This window comes from Nyctibius grandis, chromosome 9 (genome assembly GCF_013368605.1).
Source record: "Nyctibius grandis isolate bNycGra1 chromosome 9, bNycGra1.pri, whole genome shotgun sequence".
Classification (NCBI taxonomy): Eukaryota; Metazoa; Chordata; class Aves; order Nyctibiiformes; family Nyctibiidae; genus Nyctibius; species Nyctibius grandis.
Genome location: NC_090666.1, coordinates 16,547,960 through 16,567,274, shown reverse-complemented (window position 1 = coordinate 16,567,274; position 19,315 = coordinate 16,547,960). Strand labels below are relative to the sequence as shown.

The following is a 19,315-nucleotide window of genomic DNA, read 5'->3' as shown; positions in this document are numbered from 1 at the left end:
CGCGAGAGGGAGGCGCCGCTGGGAGGGGAGAGAGGGCGGCGGGGGGAGCCCCAGAGCCGGGAGTCCGGCGCAGCCGTAACGGCTCCTCAGTTTCTCATCATGGCGGGGGCCGGCGCCAGCGGCCGGGATAAGCGGGCGACGGCGGCGCGGCTCAAGACGGCGCTGGGCGGCGAGAGCGGCGCGGCGGCGGCGAGCGAGCTGCGGGCGCTGCTGGAGCGGGTGCTGGCCCCGGCGGCGGGCCCGGGCGGCGGCGGCGAGGCGGCGGCCGAGGCGCTGGAGTGGTGCCGCTGCCTGCTGTCGGGCGGGGAGCCCTGGGACAGCTTCGTGCAAGCCGTGCGGGCCTACGACCCGGCCACCCTGTGCGGCCTGGTGTGGACGGCCAACTTCGTGGCCTACCGGTGCCGGACGTGCGGGATCTCGCCCTGCATGAGCCTGTGCGCCGAGTGCTTCCACAGGGCGAGCACGCCGGGGCACGACTACAACATGTTCCGGAGCCAGGCGGGGGGCGCCTGCGACTGCGGCGACAGCAACGTCATGCGGGAGGCCGGGGTGAGCGCCGGGGCGGCCTCGGCGGGGCGGGTGGGCACCTGCCGGCGAGGGCGGCCTCCGCGCTGGGTGGCAGAGGCGTGTCCGGCGCTCGGCGTCTGCCCGGTGCCTCCCTGCGCGCCGGGGGGAAGCGGGGCACCTCTGCCCGCCTCGGTCCCCTCCCTCCCTTCCAGGCTGCGGGACGGATGAGGCTCTGTGGAAACGGCGCCCGGGCCGGGCTGAGCGGGGGGGGGGGGTCAGCGCCGCCTTCCCGGCCGACAGCCCCGGCGGGGGTCCGGCGAGGTGGTGTCCTTCGTTGCTGTGCGTGTGCCGCTTATGCAAATCTCCTTGCACCGAATGCCGGCCTTCAGGGAAGCTGTTAAGGCGGAGTGCGTGGGAGGCGGTACCTGTCAGCTCCCAGCTGGCTGCCTTGGCCTAGCACCGCTAACCGTGAAGTGTGGCCAAATACTTTTGGACTTCACGTGAGGAAATATGCCGAAATGAACAGATTGAGTAAGCGGGAGGCATTTTTGTGTGTTTTCCCAGTCTGCAGTTCATGTTGCTTTCTGTTTTTGCTATTCTTAGCTTTAAATTAAGGAATTTAGTAACTCTTGGATGGGTACAACAGGGCAGGGTTTTGGGGAAGTCAAATGTCCTTCATATTCTGCAAACATGCAGGCCTACTGGAGGCAGGACTGAAGTACCTGGTCAGAAGAAGAGGAATGTGGTACCTCATTATACCTTCCTTTGTTCCCTTTGTACTCAATGGTAAAAGGAGAGATCAGCCAACCAGTTATTGGGTGGAGGTGATACCTAGCCAGTAAACTTCAAATTTCACAACAGGATGTCTTTTTGGAGCTCCTGGTGTTCCTCTTCATTCCCCAGGGAGCTAAAGACTTTGCCAGAAGACAGTTTGGAGTGCTTGAGTGAGGCTTCTCTTCTGACTAGCTTTGTAGAATAGTCTCTGTTTTGATTGTCTTAGCATTGGGGAGGTGTCACGCTCTCATAAGAGCTGTCTCATCTTTTCCCAGTAAATCCTGAGTTATGGTGTACCTAGCAGAAAACACTAGGAACATACAGAAATACGAAAACATTTTCTTCTGTTCTTTTCATGTTTTTAACATTTACAGTGTATAATTCTGCATCACTCACTCTGCACCTTAAGATTCCTTCTCTCTTTGCATTTCTACTTAGAGATTTTACTAATTCTGCTTTTTTTTCTGTTGCTTGAAGGTTGTCATCTTGGCTCTGATTCTTTGTGTGTGTAGTCGCCATTCTCCTTGTCTAGGCCTTGAGGTGGCTTCATTCTTTGTTTCTTGTTGCTTTTTCCCCTTCTTTGTCTCTCTTACTATCAGCCTTCATCATTTCTTCATTCTTCCTTTTTGGTGGAATCTTTTCTTATTGATAGACTCCCTTCAGTGGAAGAATTCTTTTCCTCGTTTTGTTTTCATTGAACTTCAGTGGTTTCAAGGGGCTACTCCTGAAGTGATTCTTTCTTTATCAGTTCTTGTTCAGCTTCTGGTGATTCTGCTTTCCTCAGTATCCCTGAAGTAACATTTCCCCTTGATCTTGAGAAGTAAGAAAAAAAATTTAATGTCAGTTCTTCCAGTGCTCGATGTGGGATAGATTTAGGGCTCCTCTTAGTGGTAGGCTTTTAACAGAGCACAGAAAAATTGATCTGTAGGTAAATACTACCTACTTTTGATACTGCTCTCATCCCAGAGTTTATAGCTTTCACAATTGTCTTTTTCTATTTTAAACAGTTTTCTTCTTGAAGAAAGCTGGTTTAATAAAGAAGAAATTAAAAATACTGTTAAATTTGCAGTGTAAACAGATGCAGACCCTGAGGGAGTAAAAATACTCTCATTTCTCTGTTATATTTACGCTACTTATTACTTTTAATAGTAGAATTTGAGAGTAATTTATCTTGGGTGTGAGGTAGGTCCCTTCAGGAGGTTTGATCTTTCTAGATAAAGAATTCCATAGTGTTTGTTCAGAAACAACACTCTGGACTCGAGCAGTAGATTTTCCAGTCCTCCTGGACATACAGGAGGACGATACATGGGGTGCCTGCACTTGACGTTAGGTCGCTCTGCTTGTCTGAAGAATTCATGTTAAGCCAGTGCAATTGAGTGAACTAGAAACTTTACTGGCTGTGCAAGACAAAGTAAGTTAAGCTTAAACCAATGTAAAAACATTAATGTGTGCAAACACACACAGTTTTGCCTGTTGACTTGAACTGCTTGCATGTTTAGATAAACTGATTTAACTTCGTTTATACAAATCAATTGCACAATTACAAAGGTAATGCTTTACTTGTTAAAGTTAGGAGGCCTTCATGGTAGATTCAGGAAACCAGAGCGTGTCTAGCTCGATATAACCTTGGCCACCACCGCCTAGGCTTCTATTAATAGCAAGGGAATCAAATGTGGAGCCTGCTTACGAACTTTATCTACCATCTACCTGCTCAGATAAAGTTTTGTTAAATACTGTATATGAATATTATAGTAACAGTAGTTCATTTCTGTTGCTTCTTGTTATCTGGTCTTCATGTTCAGAGTTTTTTGATTTGATGCATCTCAAAAAATACTTCTGATGAAGTCTTAGTTAACTGATCTGCTGTAAAGGAAGTCTCTCCAGCTTTGCATCTGGAATATATTTTAATTTTCTTTAGGGTGGCTGATGTAAATCTAGAGGTAGTTTGGTCTGGGGTATAAGGATGTGTGTGTTAATCTTTTATTACTAATTAAATCTATAATTATTTTCAGAGATAACCGAGTGTTAATTTTTTTTTCTTATACCTTTATATAAGGAAGCTGGAATATAGCTTATTAGAGGGATACTGATTTGCTTTAGGTATCTTATGTAATTCTCATTTGTTTTAGAAAAATCAGATTGTCACACTCTTGAACCTTTTGATTCTCATGCAAATTTCAGTGCTTTTGATGATTATGTTAATTGCAGTTGGTCTGATCTACTAGAATGTAGTTTAGACTTTAGAAAATATCCCGGTTTGCAAATGTAGCTGCTTGTCAAAGTATTAAAAACTCTATCCATGGCAAGGTTTAATAGATTTTAAGATCCAGTGATATGTCAGTAGGTGAAAATAGTTCGTAGTCCTCTTCCATATGGTATCTAGCCATGGGCAAATGAAATTGTGCAGCTCCATCAGAGGTAATTAATAACATTTTGAAGAAGGCAAAATCTTCAGTTCTAAAGCATTTGTAGTAGACATATGCTCATAGTTCAGCAGGCGAGTTCATCTGTTGGAGGAAAAAAAAAACCACACTGTTGGACAGGGGGAAATTCAGACGAGTATTTTTTGGCTGGTAGATGATCTTATGTTATAATGAAACTTGATAGTTTGTAAAATACACTTGAAGAAAGCAATATGCCATGTGGCTATAATAAGAGTATAACTAGTCAGTAATCTGTTATTGATGAGTACCGTCTTGTTTCTGTGGCCGTCTTGTTCTGATTCCCCTTTAAGTCTGTAGACAATAACCTGAAATACTAGAGAGCATCTACACTTTGGCTGTTTCATTCCCCCGTGTCCTGTTCCTGAGTGTGCCTCACTGTGTGTTGACTTATTTGTTAAATTAATCATGTGGGAAGCAGATGTTTTAGTGCTGCATTACAGTACAAAGAGAATAATATCTCTATCAAGGGTTATATATCCTGAAAGGCAAAAAGCCAGGTTAAGAATTTCATTAAACAGGTTTTTGCATTGATGTTTGCTGTGTATTTGATGGTAGCTATGGCAACCAACGGCTCCATTGATACAGAGCACTGCCTTCTCTTATGGCTTATATCAAAGGGTCTAAGAAATTACCAATTTTCACTTGTGATAGCAGGCCATTTCTATATCAGTAGGCATGTGTGAAGTAAAAAAAACTGTAGTTTTAAGAAAGGTAACTGTTACAGATAGATGCTTTACACCGTGTGTTCAAAAGCACCTTCAGTTACCTACCTGTAAGCTTTCTGCAGTCTGTCTCTAATGATCCATACTTACCTTTCCATTTAGCTCTGTGTCTTGGAGTGTACATCAGTGTAGGTTTCATGAAGATCCTGTCTGAGCTACACACTAGATCAGACTTCGCTTTTTTGTCTTTTTTCATGATGTCTCTCATGAAGACTGATGTATCTGTTAGGTCTACCATGATCCCTTATGAAAAGGCAGGAAAATTCTCTTTGCCTCCTCTCGCTGCCAGCAAGTATGAGAAGTATATTCTTAGTTTCTAGCCTGCTAATTTTCTTCTGCTTTAATTTATTTAGAATTGGCTCTCTTAGTGCATTAAAATGTTGACACTCAGTAAGTATTACTCAATAGTTAGTTTTAGTCGAATTTAAATTTTGGACAGTAGGTACCTGGTATTGATGACCTTTGCTACTCTGTCCCCATATCCTTCTTTCCCTCTTTCTGACTTGATTCCTTATTTTATCCCTTTTCAGAGACACATCCTTACAGGAACTCATTCAATACAAATGGCCTTGCTGTGCTGTTTGGGAGCTATGGAAGAAGATATTCTATTTCTTTTACTTTCTGTTGCTAAGTAAGACTAAAGGACCTTTTTACTCTTCTAGACTTGAGAAAACTTTAACAGATAGAGTGACAATAAAAAAGCAGGCTTGCTGTTGAGAAAGCTGTTATTAATAGTTATCTTTGGATGTATTCTGTGCATGTTCATCAGGCAAGGTCTCTTGTATCATCTTGGGCTGTAGCAGCTGTAATCCACTTAAGATCAGAAAAGTCAGATCTGCCTGCAGCTGGGCTCTGGGACTTACAGGTAGTAACTATTTTGCTGGCATTAAGTAGATTGTGTGATTATTTTATGGAGTATCTTGCAACAGCAAATCACCTGTTTAGCATACATATAGCATGGTGCTGCTTCAAGGTTGTCCCTTCCAGTGTGACTCTATCAATTCTATTCTTTAAGAGTAGATAAGAAGGTTTCAGTTCCCCTCGACCTAGGCTAGGTTTGGTAATGCAGCCTCAAGGAGGGAAGGGTGCTCTTTTGGACCTTTTTTCAAGGAGTTGCTGAAACAGGTGCTTTATCAACAGGCTGAAGACCCTACACGTTGTTAAGGAGTTTAGTCTCCGAGCATTATGAAACTACGTAAAAACATCCTTGTGTTCAGGATCGTTGGGCTGGTACAAATGGCGTTCTGTAGAATCTCTGTCAACTCCAGGCATCTTCTCTACTTTGAAATCCTTTGGGCTACCTGGGACTTCTGGCTGAAGGGACTGAGGAGAAGTCTGAGCTGTACTGCCTGTTAGCTTGGCATCAGAGTCTGAATAAACCCATGGTTATGTACCTCTGGTGGGTGCGACTCTTCAGAACAAAAACTCCACTATCTGATCTTCCACATACAAGGTGCAGGAATTCATGTTGGGATTCACACTGACCACAGCTTTTCAAAGAACTACAGTTACCATGTGGTAAATAATTGATTCCCTCTGCCCCACCTTATCTTTCCCAGATGTAAAGCTCAATATTTTGTATTGCTGCTTAGGATTCCACAGTAACATTCAGTAGTTTTCACAGAGCTTCATCTTAGGTCTTATCTTTGGAAAGCAAAAAAGATTTCAGATCACTATTGATTAAGTCCATCATGACATACAGTCAGCTCACAAACCTGCCTGTCCTGATTTCTCTTAAGAATGTCTCTAATTAGGACTACATCGGCGTCTAAGTTAGTTGCTGCAGTGTTTTCCAAATGGTTAACATCCAAGTGATAATTTTGTATTACTGCTTTTAGAACTGTGGCCTGACTAGGTGCTGTGTACTTCATACATGCCTCAGGAATAACATGCAATTGTTTCAAAGGAGTCAGTAAGATACTCAGATGTATTAGTATACATAACTTCATAAACATGTAGAAGCCTGAACTCTTGCTGTGTTAGTCACTGAACAAACTTAAAATAAATGATGGTTCTACCCCAAAGCTTTTGCTGATAGGGCCAGTCTGGTTTGAAGAACAGAACGGTACTCAGAAGATTGAGCTTACAAGATACGACTGCTGTATATCTTGCCTTGTCTGAAATTGGCTTATTTATTGTATGGCTTGTCTATCGCTTTGTAATATACCTTGGTATATACTCAATTTAAGAAGAACAGGTGTTTTGAAGGTCTGTGGGAACAATCTTGTTTAGATCTCGGCTAACTAGTGTTGATTTTCAGTTCCTTTGCTTTGATCCCACCAACTTCTAAAGCTCCTTTTTCTCTTTGTGAAACTATCAGCTGTCCAGGATTCTAAGTTTGCTATGTCAGGGTGAAATGTTATTTGTCTGGTACATATCTGATCTACATGGAGCTGTCAATGGATCTGTTGGCAATGGAAAAAACGTGATTTTTGGGTGTATGTTTGGGCAACACATTCCTAAAGAACTTTTGTCTCTTAGATCTTTCTTAATGACAATTGATATAGGTTGATTCAGAGTTCAGGCCATTCTTCCTTATTGCTTGCAGGATATCAGGAATTTTACATTTAAAAAAAATCCTAGAATGGTATCTGATATCTGCAGGTGATTTTAAATAATAGTATCCTAGGTGGCCTCCTCTATGGAGGGTTCTGGTAGTAAGCTTTGAAAATAATATGATGCATTTTCTTTACATTGAAGTAATAGAGATAGCCGTTTGGGTATTACAGTAACGAGGACCGTATAATTAACTCTGTTGCCTTCATCAGGATGCATCTCTCTGCTGCTGCACAGCGCCTGCAGCGATAATAGCTCTGGTATGAAACTCGTGGACACTTACCTTTCCAAGAAAACTGCTAATTACGTATATATGCACCTTGTCTCTTGGAGGCCTGACCAAAGTGGTATCTTCAGCTTAAGTTGATAGCTTTTATTAAAATCCACACACCTTACTCAAATCCTGAAGAAATGAAGGTTGTTTCTACATTTGTCTAGCACTAAGCAGTCACTTAGAACTTTGTCAGATGAAGTATTTGGGCCAAAATATTACATGCCATATGTTTGACCTGTTGAAATTTTCTTGGGAAAATTTTTATAGCCAGAAAAATATTTTTGTTAACTCTATTTTGGAAACTTGGTTTTTGTTCTCTAAATAGAAGATGTACTGTCCATGTGCTTTAAGGTAGATAATTAATGGGACTCTGAAAGCAACTGGGCAGGGAGACTGCATGTGAACTAATGTTTTGGGAAGAGTGAGGGCCAAGCAAAGATGGATCTGATGAGGGCTCAGGACCAGATACTCTATTTGCTGATCTGCTCATCTCTCAGACCTACTTTTTGAAGTCAGCTGGGCATTCTGCTTTGTGAATGCTATGTAAGGCTAAGAACTCTGAAAAATCAGATCCTAAAAGTTATGAAATTAAGCATTCGGAACTAGAATATGCATTGTGTCTTAATTTCTCTATCTTTAGGTACATGGTTAAAAAAAAACCAAACAATTATACCTTTAGACTCCATGCTGTGAAAGAATTTTGAATATAAATATTTTTCTTGTGGGCTTTTTAATGTTAACCTTCATGAAGATTGCTTTTTAGAGTTGAGTTTGAAGAGTATTCTCGTCAATGCCTTCTTCAGTACAGTGAAATACTAAATTAAGTGCTCATTTAAGAAATACTGTTCCTTTTCTCAGCTGAAAAGGCTGCAGTTCCTGTTGGACAAAATAATTAGACTCTGTATTCATACATGCAAATGAATGAATTAAGGTAATTTTAATGATCTCAATATTGCCATTAGCAGCATAACTGAGGCCCTTTTAACTTGTAAGGGCTTCACTTTGCAGTCACTGTCATGTTTGAAAAAGCTGCACCAAAGAGAGTGAGTATTATTTTTGTAAGTTAGCTAGCTGCGTGTCTGTTACTGTGCAATATATTTTAAATTGTGTGTAAATTGAGGCTTTTCGATCAAACTAGGTAAATGTAAGCTGTACTTAGATGCAATTACAGTGCAGTAATTACATCCCAGAGCATCCACCCTTTTTATAAAGACAGTATTTTTACAACAGAAGATTGTGTTACTCTTTTGAATTACTCTATTGTCTATCAAAATGCTCAAATTCAACAACTTTGTGGGTCCATTCAAACACAGACTCAGCTTCAGCTCTGCTCAGAAGTCCATTCCTTCTCATTCTCACTGTATTTCTAAGGTCTTATAATTGAAACGGCCACATCTAGTGTTTCTGATTGATAGTGGGTACTTGTATACTAATGAAACTCATTGTAGTTTCATCTACTATACAAGATGTTTACATCTGAGGACTAGCAGAGAACAATAGAAATGCTCTTCTGCAGAGCTGCTTTGTCTGCTTTTTCTTTGAACTTGAGAGCTTGCTTCACTGAAGGGTGCTCAGTGTAGCACTGAGCACCAAGGGAGCTTCTGGTGACTCACTGCCTCTCTTCCTGCTGTTCTGCAAGGACTGGAATAACTTCTAAGAGTCTAATCTGTGATTTCTAGCTTCCTGACGGGGTCAAACAGCTTTGTCATGAAGCCTTGGAGCCTGGAAAGATGTCCTTTAAAGGTGTTTTGGGGTTTTTCTTCTTGAGAAGCCATTAATTCTTCTGCCATGTTTCATTGTCCTCCTTTATCGACTCTAGTGTCTCTATTTTGGAGCTTTCCTGGTTAGAAAAGTTAGATGGACATCTTTCTAGTTAACTTTGCTTCTTGTCGCAGTCCCTAATAGCAGAAATGCAAGTATTCAGTTTTATCTCTGAACTCCTCTGTCGCTTACATCTTCCTTAAAGAGCAGAAGGGCTGTCATTCCTCTGACCTTGAAGTCAGTACCACATTGATTCACTTTTGGAAGCCTATTTTGCAGGTGAAAGGAATTTAACTATTGAAATTCAATGACTAGGGGGCACGGGGAAACACGCAAAACTTAGTTTTCAGAGGAACAGTTAGTTTGTTTCTTTGCATTTCTTCAGAGTTACCATCGTGGTGCTTGTTGGTTAGGGACAGTAGATTTACATAAAGCAAGGCAACAATACATCAAAGCCCTTTTTCATCAAGATAACTTTCTAATCCTGACTATGCAAGTTATATTTTGTTCTGAATTAAGATTTGTTTTAATATGTGAACTTCAAAAGCAGGAGAAAACATTTGAACACTCTTTACCAGTATGTAAAGAATGAAAAATCAGTTCACAAGAACTCTGAGACAATTATAGCACTCAAAAAATATTTTGCATCTTGCTTCTATTTTATAGATTCAGTGTATCTAAGATTAGTATTTGCATGTTAGTTTTACAGTGGAGATGAAATGCATACTCTTCTTAAAGTGTATCTTGAATTCTTGTTTATAAAACTTAGTCATTTCGTTTGAATACTTTATGAAACATTACATGACAGTCATGTGGTATACAGTATGAAATGTATGTAATGTTTGAAATAAAAGCTCAGTTTAGATATGACTTGTTACTGAATTGAAGAATCAAGTGGAGGTTTACTTTCTTTGCTTAGGAGTTGATTTCCAGTAGTATTCATTTGGGTCCTGTCACTTGGGTCCCAGATTCTTGTCCCTAAAAGCTCCTGTCAGAATCAGGTACTCGTAGTGCTGTAGTACTGTAAGACTTGTGAAAATGTCTTTTGACAGCTTTATGATCCAGTTTAAAACAAATGGCTTTTAAACGTGGGGAGGCAGGGGACAAAATAGCAAGAGAAAAGTGAGGGTAAAAAGAGTCCCACTGTGTGTGCATGGACTTATGTCAAGTTTCTGGAATGCAACTGAAACTTGAGAGACTGTGGGATGTAGTGGAAGGAGAGCTGAGCAAATGTTTAAAAGCTGTAAAGGTGTGGTCTGGCTGGTACTGAAGGCGTTTATCAGCTGCTGTAATAACTAGGGAAGTTTAAAAATTCTCCTTTGAAATGGAGGAGTTGGCTTCACAGCAAGCCTTGTATCTACCTGATCTGCTGGTTGGCCAGGACAGCATCCTCCTGCATTGTTGGGTTTTTGGTTTTTTGGTATCTCTGTTTTGCTCCCTGTCAGGTGAACAAGAAAAGGGATGATGGCAGGATGATTCGGGGATTTCGGTGTGATTTGCAAGGAGGCAGGTCTGTGAGTGCTTGTGAATTTCAGCTGGCCCAATGAAATTCCTTTTTTTTTTTTTTTCCTTTTTTTTTTTTTAGTGAATAACTTCTGCTAGCTAAGCTTCTGAGCTGATTTAACACAGGATCAATTGAGTGCCAGTGCTGGAACAAACAAGAGGGCTGAAGTCAGAATTGTGGCAGGACAGACCTAGTTCATCTTAAGCAGTTTTGAAGCTGTAACCTAAAGGAAAGGAGTTATTTTACCTGAAGCCACTTCTAAAATACATTTTGGAAATTCATGGTAGAATTATTAGAGACAGAAATAGTAGAAGAAAACAGAATGAATCTGGAAAGTCTGAAGTGAAGGTTGCTCAGAAGATGTTAGTGTTGCTTATATTAATAATACATGGTATTCCTTACTCATGTAGATGTCAACAATGTCATTCTACATCTTACAAATAAGACATCAATGCAGTGTAAGAAACTTCAGGAATTATATTTGAAGTCATGTGGACAAGATTGCTTGTTAAATCTCTGTTTTTATGTAGTTGCAAGTTACTGTGTTATTCTCTCCTTTCCTGGAATTAGCCTTGTCTTTTTGTGAAAAAGCAATTTCAAAGGTCGGAAACGGCATAGAAAACAAAAACCAGAACATACTTTTGAGTCGGAGGAAAGAATAACGAAAAAAGATGATGATTTTGTCTCCCTGTAGACCTGTATTTTAGTACTTCCATGTTAGACTTTCAGTGAGATAGGGCTTGAGTATCTCTGGCTAATGAATTGGCACTCTCACTGAAATACTCCTATTCTTAAAGCTCATTGTAGTATAATAGTAAAAATATTTACAGGGAAGGCTGTGTAGCACAAGAAATATGAAGTACTAAAGATTAGGTAGGAACTACAGACTTGCTGGGAAAATTATTTTGCAATATTGAAATCATGTAATAAAGCTTAGATCAAGGTCATCTATCGGTTATGTAGTCAGTCTTCTTCTCCATAGTTATTTTTGGGTTGGAGCTTCTTTAGAAAAAATGTATTTCATATCTAGTTTATATCCACTTTCCATTACCCCCTGTTAGAGGACTTCTGCCTGCCTCCGAGTTGCAGACTTCCGAGGCTTGATGTTACCAGGAGAGATTTGGAAAATGCTCCTTTTTGTTGCCCATTAAATCCCTATTTTGATAGTCTTGGGAGTGTTTGAATATACATTTATTGTAGACAGACAATTCTTTACTGATGCTGTGGCAGGGAAGCTCTTTTAGAAATATGAGGAACTGACTATGGAATAGCTTTGTCTGCTGTCTGTCCAGCGACTGTGTAACCCATTGGAGAAGTTTGTCACAGGTGTCTCCTTCTGCCTGTATAGGAAGTTTCAGCTTGTTTCTTCCTTGGCACAGCTTGGGGTTCTGGCTCTTCTTTAGTTAAATCAGCTGTTGTTTTAACTCTGAAGATCTTGCAAGTCATTGTCTGGTATTTTGGTCAATATTTGTAGAAGAATTGTATAGCACTCTGTCAAGGCAATAGAGCTTTGAGTAGAACAAAGTATTAGTATTTCAGGATTGTGGAAATACCATATGGTGGCAGGAGGGGTCTTCTGTAATTCAACATAAAACAGAGTCTCATGGGTGAATATTACAAACTTGTGCTCAGTAAGATTTCTTCAGTCTGATTTGTAAAATAATAAAATCTGAGCATTGGCTTTCTGGATCATTGTGGCTTAGATTAACTCTTGCCCTTGAAATTCAGTATGGCCAATAGTTTGTCCAGTGGCAAGTCATGTCAGAAAGGACATATTCTGGGATCCTTAACACGTACACGTTTCTAGCTGTTAGTTAAGAACAGCTACAATAGTATATTGATTTCGGACAATACTTTACTACTTCAGCCTTTGAACCATAAATATAGAATATGGCTCATCTTGTGAAATGATATTGGCATTCCTACTTTAAGGAAATCTGGAAATCATCCCATTTGGAACTGCTGTAATTTGTGTGTGTAACAGTGAAAGGATGTTTACTTTCAGTGAATCAGCTTTGGGTTCTTCCTTGATTTTCCAGAACCTGTATTAATATAGTAATAATAGCACATTTTGTAAGTCAATAGTGCTTTCTTGGGAATCTCAAGAGAAGACATGATTCCTAACCTTCAGCTACAGGATATGTTCAATCTGGGTTAATCAATCCATAGGCTGATTCACAAGTGGTATGCTGGCATAGGCTTCTTGGGGAGCAGATCTTTTTATTTTCTGTGGAAGGAAGCCTCGTGTTTAGCAGAAACTGGGAGGGACCAGTAAAAGACTTTAAAACATGCTGCATAGTAATTCTTTCCTTGTGTGTCTTTTAAGTCTTTATTTACTTTTGATCTCTTCTTATAAGGATAGTGGTGAAAGGGAAACCAAGTACCTTTAAGATAACACATGAGGTACCATATTGCAGCATAGGTCAAGCCAGGTTTGGCGATTTATAGCAGTTCAGGTTTCTGTGTGTGGATGAGACAAAAGGTAATGACAAAAGTGAAAAAGTGAATGATTTTTCATTACTTCTGTAAACATCATTTGCAAAAGTGAATGACAAAAGTAAAAACCATCCATTTGTGCATTAATTAACAGAAAGTTATCAGTCATCACTGAGCTCTTTGTCAGGCACTTTTTCCTGGCCCCCCCCCCACCTCCCCGGGATGGATAGGCTATATGTACAAACTGTAAATCATCTGGTTAGCACTGTCCTTGTTTACCTTTTCTTAATAAAAAGTGTAATGTGTAAGAGTAAAGCAGAAGCTCTTAATTGCTGTACTCGTATCCTTTTTTTTTTTTTTTTTTTTTTTTTTTCCTCCTAAATTCAGATACTTGCTTTGGCCTTCTTTTATTTCCTTCTTCTCTTGAAGGTGATACTTTAATGGTCCTCAAAGAAGAAAGGCTTATGTTGTAGAAAGTAGCAGGCTTCTGGAAAATATGGCATAGCAAATATAGTGAAGACATGAATAAATTTAGAAAACAATTTTCATATTCAAACAAAGCTGAATCCATTTCCAAATCTTTATGTTGAAAAATTACTGGTAAAATCTAGTAAATCTTTCCAGTAAAGTTTACTCTTGTGTGATGCATTTTTAGACTCTTTATTCCTTGTTAACTTCTTTTTTGACATGGGTAAATAACTCTCTGATGTTGGTAAATGTCCTTTCTAAAAATAGACTGGGAGCAGCAAAGCATTCAGTGGCTCTTGAGTCAGGCTCATGTTAAGTCAGTGGGAAATCATTCTGTCTGCTTTAATGGGATTTGACTCAACCTCGTGTCATTGTGCATTAGCCAAGCCTCAACTACTACCATACAGGAATTGTCCAAAGAAGAAATGTTTTATTTTTAAATGAAACAATTTGCACAATTTTTGCAGGGTGTTTCTATCATCCTTTGATAAGTAAATCTTAGTTGCTCTACATTTGAAATAAATACTGATCCTGCAAACTCTGATGCTTTTGGAAGTTGTTTTTATTAATGTCAAAAGTGATTTAAAAAGTCAGTATCTGAATGAGGACTTGAAGAATCAGGCCAGCCTCTGACTATTTCACAGAAAGGATGAGGAACTGTTTTAGTTCAATATTTTCAATTAGGCTGTTTAGAAATTGGAGGTATGTCTTGATAAAGGAAAAATTCAGTGTTCTAATTGTTCAGTGGAAGATGCTCCTAACATGTATAGGAAGAAAACTGGGATGTTAGATACGTGAATTTTGAGAAGGAAAAAAAAATTGGCACCTTTATAATTTGCTGGACTCGGAAACAAAATGGGTTTGAACATAGTAGTTGGAATTTCAGAATACCATTTCCACACCGCCTTTAATGTAAAAGTATATACTCTCTGAAAAATGGAAGTAGTAGTGGTTTTCTTAGTATATGTGAACTCTGCTGAGCTGTGCTTGGCTAACATTTTTCTCATCTGTTTTATAGGTTTTGTAAAAGACACCGGATTAAGTCAAATTCAAATGTTCCATGTGTCCCGAAAGACTTGTTGATGATGTCAGAATTAGTTCTTCCACAGTTCATCTTTAGTCTTATTCAGCACTTAAGAGAGGGGTATAATGAGCCTGGTATGTTTTAAATTTGCATGTATCTAGCATATCTTACCGTGCTGCTTTCTCTTGCTTTGCAGTCTGTGAAGACACAGTACATGAATACATGAATGCTATCTATAGTTCATATCAGTGAATTTTGTGCATCTTTTCCTAACCATGCTACTGCCTGGTTAGGTGATTTCATTTTGTTCTCTGCTGAAGAGCTTCTTAAGTATGTTTTCAGGGTTACCTAGCATTGTGTTGAGCTCTTCCAGAACATGAAATCAGGATTAATTTGAAACCTGTACATGTGAATTTTAAAACATAGGAATATATATTTACTTCTTTTGTGGTAGTCATAGCTGTTCTGCCTTGTAAAGGTATTAGCCAAATCATGTTACATTTACACCAAAAGTTCTTGTTATGTGGTTTTCAGCTCTCGATCTGCCATCAGAGAAAGACCTTCATAAAATCCTCCAGGTTTTGGAGCCTCATGTTTCCTTTCTAGAAGACTTGACCAAAATGGGAGGAGCAATGCGATCAGTTCTTACCCAAGTTTTGACTAGCCAACAGTTCTACAAAGATCTTAGCTCTGGTATGTTTGTGTTATTTCTCATAATTAAATTTTCAATTTATGAAGAATTTAAGGGCATAAGTTTTGTTTATCACTTCAGTTTCTGCATGTTTTTATTTGACTTCTCAAAACTCAGAAAAATGCATGTTTTTAAGGATTTTTTTTGGTTGTTGATAGAAGGGAGGTGGGCGTCAGGAGTGACTGAAACATTTGTTTATTAGACCTATAGGAGCAAGCCTCTTAGCTTCTGTGTCCCAGATAACTATATAAAGATACATTGTTTCAAAAGAGTTTTTATAATAAATCCATTCTCTTTAAAGTGACCGGAACACGGCAGCTTAGTACTTCCAAATGAGGCATATCAAGCTTATTCAAAGTGGAATATGTGTAACTTATTTTGGGATCTGCTCTCACAGAGGTTACTGGAGGAGGCCTTTTCTCTTTTTTTCTTAAAAACAGCTCCCCTCCCCCCCAATTATTTATTCCATCCTGTGCCAAATCACAATGCATCTGAAAATGTTGGGTAGTCACTATTAAGCCAAAACCACATAGTATAAATTAACTCCATCTTATTTTCTTGTGATTAGAAGGTGTCTTATTTTGAGTCCTCTGCATAGGTGTGGAACAAGTAGTAATAAGTGTAGATTTAAGTTGCCATAACTGGCTTGGGCAGCAGCTAGTTGAAGAACAGGCAATCTCCAAATCTTTATTTGAAAGGATAAACACTTAGGAAAGCTGCTTCAAGGACAGTTGTCTTTATTCTGTTTCCTTCCTCTTTTTCTCTCCTGTTTAATAATACTTGAATGGGAGAAATTTAATGACTTCTCTTTTTCTATAAGTGATGGATTTCCTGAGATAGAAAAGTAGAGAGGGAATGGGAAGTAAAGCATTCTTATCTGGATTTTTGGAGTGGAGAATATGTGTGTCTGAGTAGGTAGTTTCTGGGTAGGGGAAGCAAAGAAAGGGATTTTAGAGCAAAACCTGCCCTTCTGACTTTGAATGCAAAAGGTGCACAGCTAAAAAGATGCTGTCATCTTTTTCATGTTTTCTTTTCCTTAAACACTTGACACAATTTGCTCCTCTGGAGTTTATTTTTTCCTTATATAACAAATTTGTTGTGGTTTTTTTAGTCCATTTCTTTGTGAAAATTTTCTATCCTGAGCATGCAGTATGACTTTGCTTCATCAAACAGTTGAAATGATGATATCTTTATGAATAGTCACCATTAATTGCAGCTGTCAAAACTTGAACTTTGAAAGAAAAATTCCAAATATTAGAATTTATATTTGGTGTATTACCGTTACTGTTTTGTTTTTGTTTTGTTTCGGTTTTTGTTGGGTTATTTTTTTTTCCCATTGGAAATCGTAGGTCCTTGTCCTTTCTGTCCAAAACCAACTGTTTTGAAATATCAAAACAAATCCTTTTTTTGCTGTAGTGTTAATGGTGGCAGTGCTGGTAAAATAGAAATTAAGTACATCATTTAGAAGAAAACACCATGTTGGAGGGGAAAAACCGAGAAGATTTCTGGTCTTTTGGATTTCAGTTCCTCAGTTGGAAAAACTTCTTAGCTTCTACATCTCATAATTATACAGCTTATTAAAACATAGTGGACTATTTTTTAGATTGCTTGTATAGAATATGAAGTATATGAACCAGGTAGCTGTTGTTGTACTTTAATACTGTTTTATGTATGTATTCAAGGTGTTGGAGAGAATGCGTGCGCAAAGAAAAGTCATGAAAAGTACCTCATTGCTTTGAAAGGCTCTGGACTCGCATTTCCTGAGTATAAACTTCCATGTGGTATGCAGGAACAAGGAGCTGGAACTAGCACATTAGCAGTTCAAGGTTTGTGTGGAAAAATATTTTAAGAGAAGACTTGATTACTGCTGTTTTTTATGTAAGCTGTTCTTTTATTTTTTTAAAAAAACTAAATGAAACTTAAGGAATTACCTGTTATTTAGTGCACCAAATTACAGGACTCGTTTTAATTCTGTCAGCGAAGCTAAGCATATTAACTGTTTGTTGCTAATACACTAAGCATCATGTTCCTGTCATAGCATTAGTGGAATTTGAGCAGGCAGGATGAAATTGCTCGTAGTGGAATTTTGTCACTACAACTGAGTTAAGCCACCTGTTCTTACAAAAGTGCTGTGGATTTTTTTTGATCACTGAAGGCCATCAGAGTGTTTTTGCAATTTCTGAAAGAACATGTCTTTGTTAACTCAGTACGTTGAAGTTCTGCAGTGGAACGTACTTGCAAATCCCTGATTTTGTATTGCTTGGAAGTCTTACTTCAGCTTCTCAGTCCACCGCTGTGTATCTCGTAAAGAAAGTTAATGAGTGTTTCATTTCGTACTGGCTCATTAAATATCGTAAAATACTCTCTTTTCAGTATGACTTATGAAAGGAATTTCTGAATTTTTTTATTTCAAAAGGTTTAGCAGGTGCTACAGCAACATCAGGACAAGGGGATTCTTCAGATGAGGTGAGACTATTTTTAAAGACTATAATGAACTGCAATGGAATTTTAAATGGAGAGAATGTTTGCAGCCAAGTCCCACAAACCTTAACTCTTTTATCTACCGCATATTCTCTCCATTTTAATAATTAGAAATAATGGAGATACAAAGGAATAGATCTCATGCCTTTGACTTACTAAGGGCCTCTTGAAAAATCCTTATTTTTGCTAATACCATTTCAGTTTAATTTATGTATGTCATGTAGAAGAAACTTGTGTAGGTAGTTCAAAAGTCACTATCTAGTGAACTAGGCTTCATTAAAGCAAACTTACGGCATGTGATGCTGTGAATGGTGTTAGCAGTTTTTGGCACTTGAGAATCTAGCTGAACTGGTGATAGCAGTGAGAATTTCTCTATAGGTAAATTCCCATGTGTAGACTTGACTTTACTTACCAAACACATTGAGTGGGAGTAAAAAGGGGGGAAACTCCTTTTAGCTTGAGCTGTAATAAATAAGTGGAATGAGGAAAGTTAAATTCTGGTAGAGTTACATTATCAATTTATTCTCTTTTTTTCCCTACTGTTTAAAACCTGATTTCAACTAGTAAGCCTTTGCAGCCATTCTGGTAGAGTAGTATAACAGACTTGAAATAATGGAAAGTATAGTTTTTCATAGGATTTTTGCTTGCATTGAATTCTATGTGAACAAGTATTGGAGTAAAAACAATTGTTTGTGTATGTCTAAAACAGTTGTATGACATGTTTGCCTCTGTCGCAAGCACAACAGCATCTGTTACGCTTTCAGCAGTGCTATTTATAATTTGGCATTTTTCAAAGTATTGCTTGTTGTTTTTTCACCATCACTTGACAAACAAACAAACAGGCAAAAAAAAAAAACCTGCTAAAGACTGCTGACAGTATCACTTTTAAGGCCCATGAAAGAAGGCAATTCAAGTTAATGTTAATAATCTCAAGTAGTATTTTCAAATAAACTTAAAATGGCTCAGCATGCTTCTTTCTGTTTTACCCCTATAAATGATGAGGAGAGGGGAGTAAACTGAAGTTATTAAAAGCGTGAAGAGAGATTGGATATCACTGACATTTCTCTTGGGAAAGAAGTCCAAGATGGAGGTAGAGACAGAGGTGTATTCCAGGGAGAAGAAATTTTTTATCAGGAAAAGTTTTTTCAAGGAAATGATATTTTATGAGTAAACAAGGGAGGAATTGCAACAACTGCATTATAGCTTGCTAAAGATACACGTTTTCTAGAGAGATTTTTCTTTCTGATCTCCAGGATATAGACATGCAGGTATTTTATTATGTTGCCACAGATGTGATTTTTCTAAATTGAAATTCTGCACGTACTCACGTACTTGGAATCAATTTTAAGATACATTATTAAGATACATTGTAAAAAAAAAAAAAAGGCACAAGACCCTGTTTTGAAATCTGTATTTAGAAAATTTTAAAAATGAATGAGGAAGTAACACGCAGATAAAACAATAAGCACTCAAAATTAAATGTTCTTTAGAATATATTTTCACTTCTGAATTTTCCTTTCATACCTTTAATTAAAATCACATCGATACAGTATGGGATACAACTAAAAACAATGTCAAAAGTTTCTTGATTATTTTTTTAACCAAAAAAACCTCAGTTACTGGCATCTCCAAAGAAAGTTAATTTTTTATTTTATAATCCTTTTCTTAATTAT

General features: G+C 38.6%; 1 protein-coding gene across 1 annotated transcript in view; it reads left to right on the top strand.

Annotated features, from left to right (window-relative positions):
- Window positions 1–15: 15 nt before the first annotated feature.
- Window positions 16–19,315, top strand: part of UBR3 (ubiquitin protein ligase E3 component n-recognin 3) — a 120,261-nt gene continuing 100,961 nt past the window's right edge. The window contains 5 exon segments of the mRNA XM_068407438.1: window positions 16–549; window positions 14,466–14,604; window positions 15,005–15,163; window positions 16,844–16,987; window positions 17,578–17,627. Coding sequence (XP_068263539.1) covers window positions 100–549; window positions 14,466–14,604; window positions 15,005–15,163; window positions 16,844–16,987; window positions 17,578–17,627 — 942 coding nt within the window. The 5' untranslated portion in view covers window positions 16–99.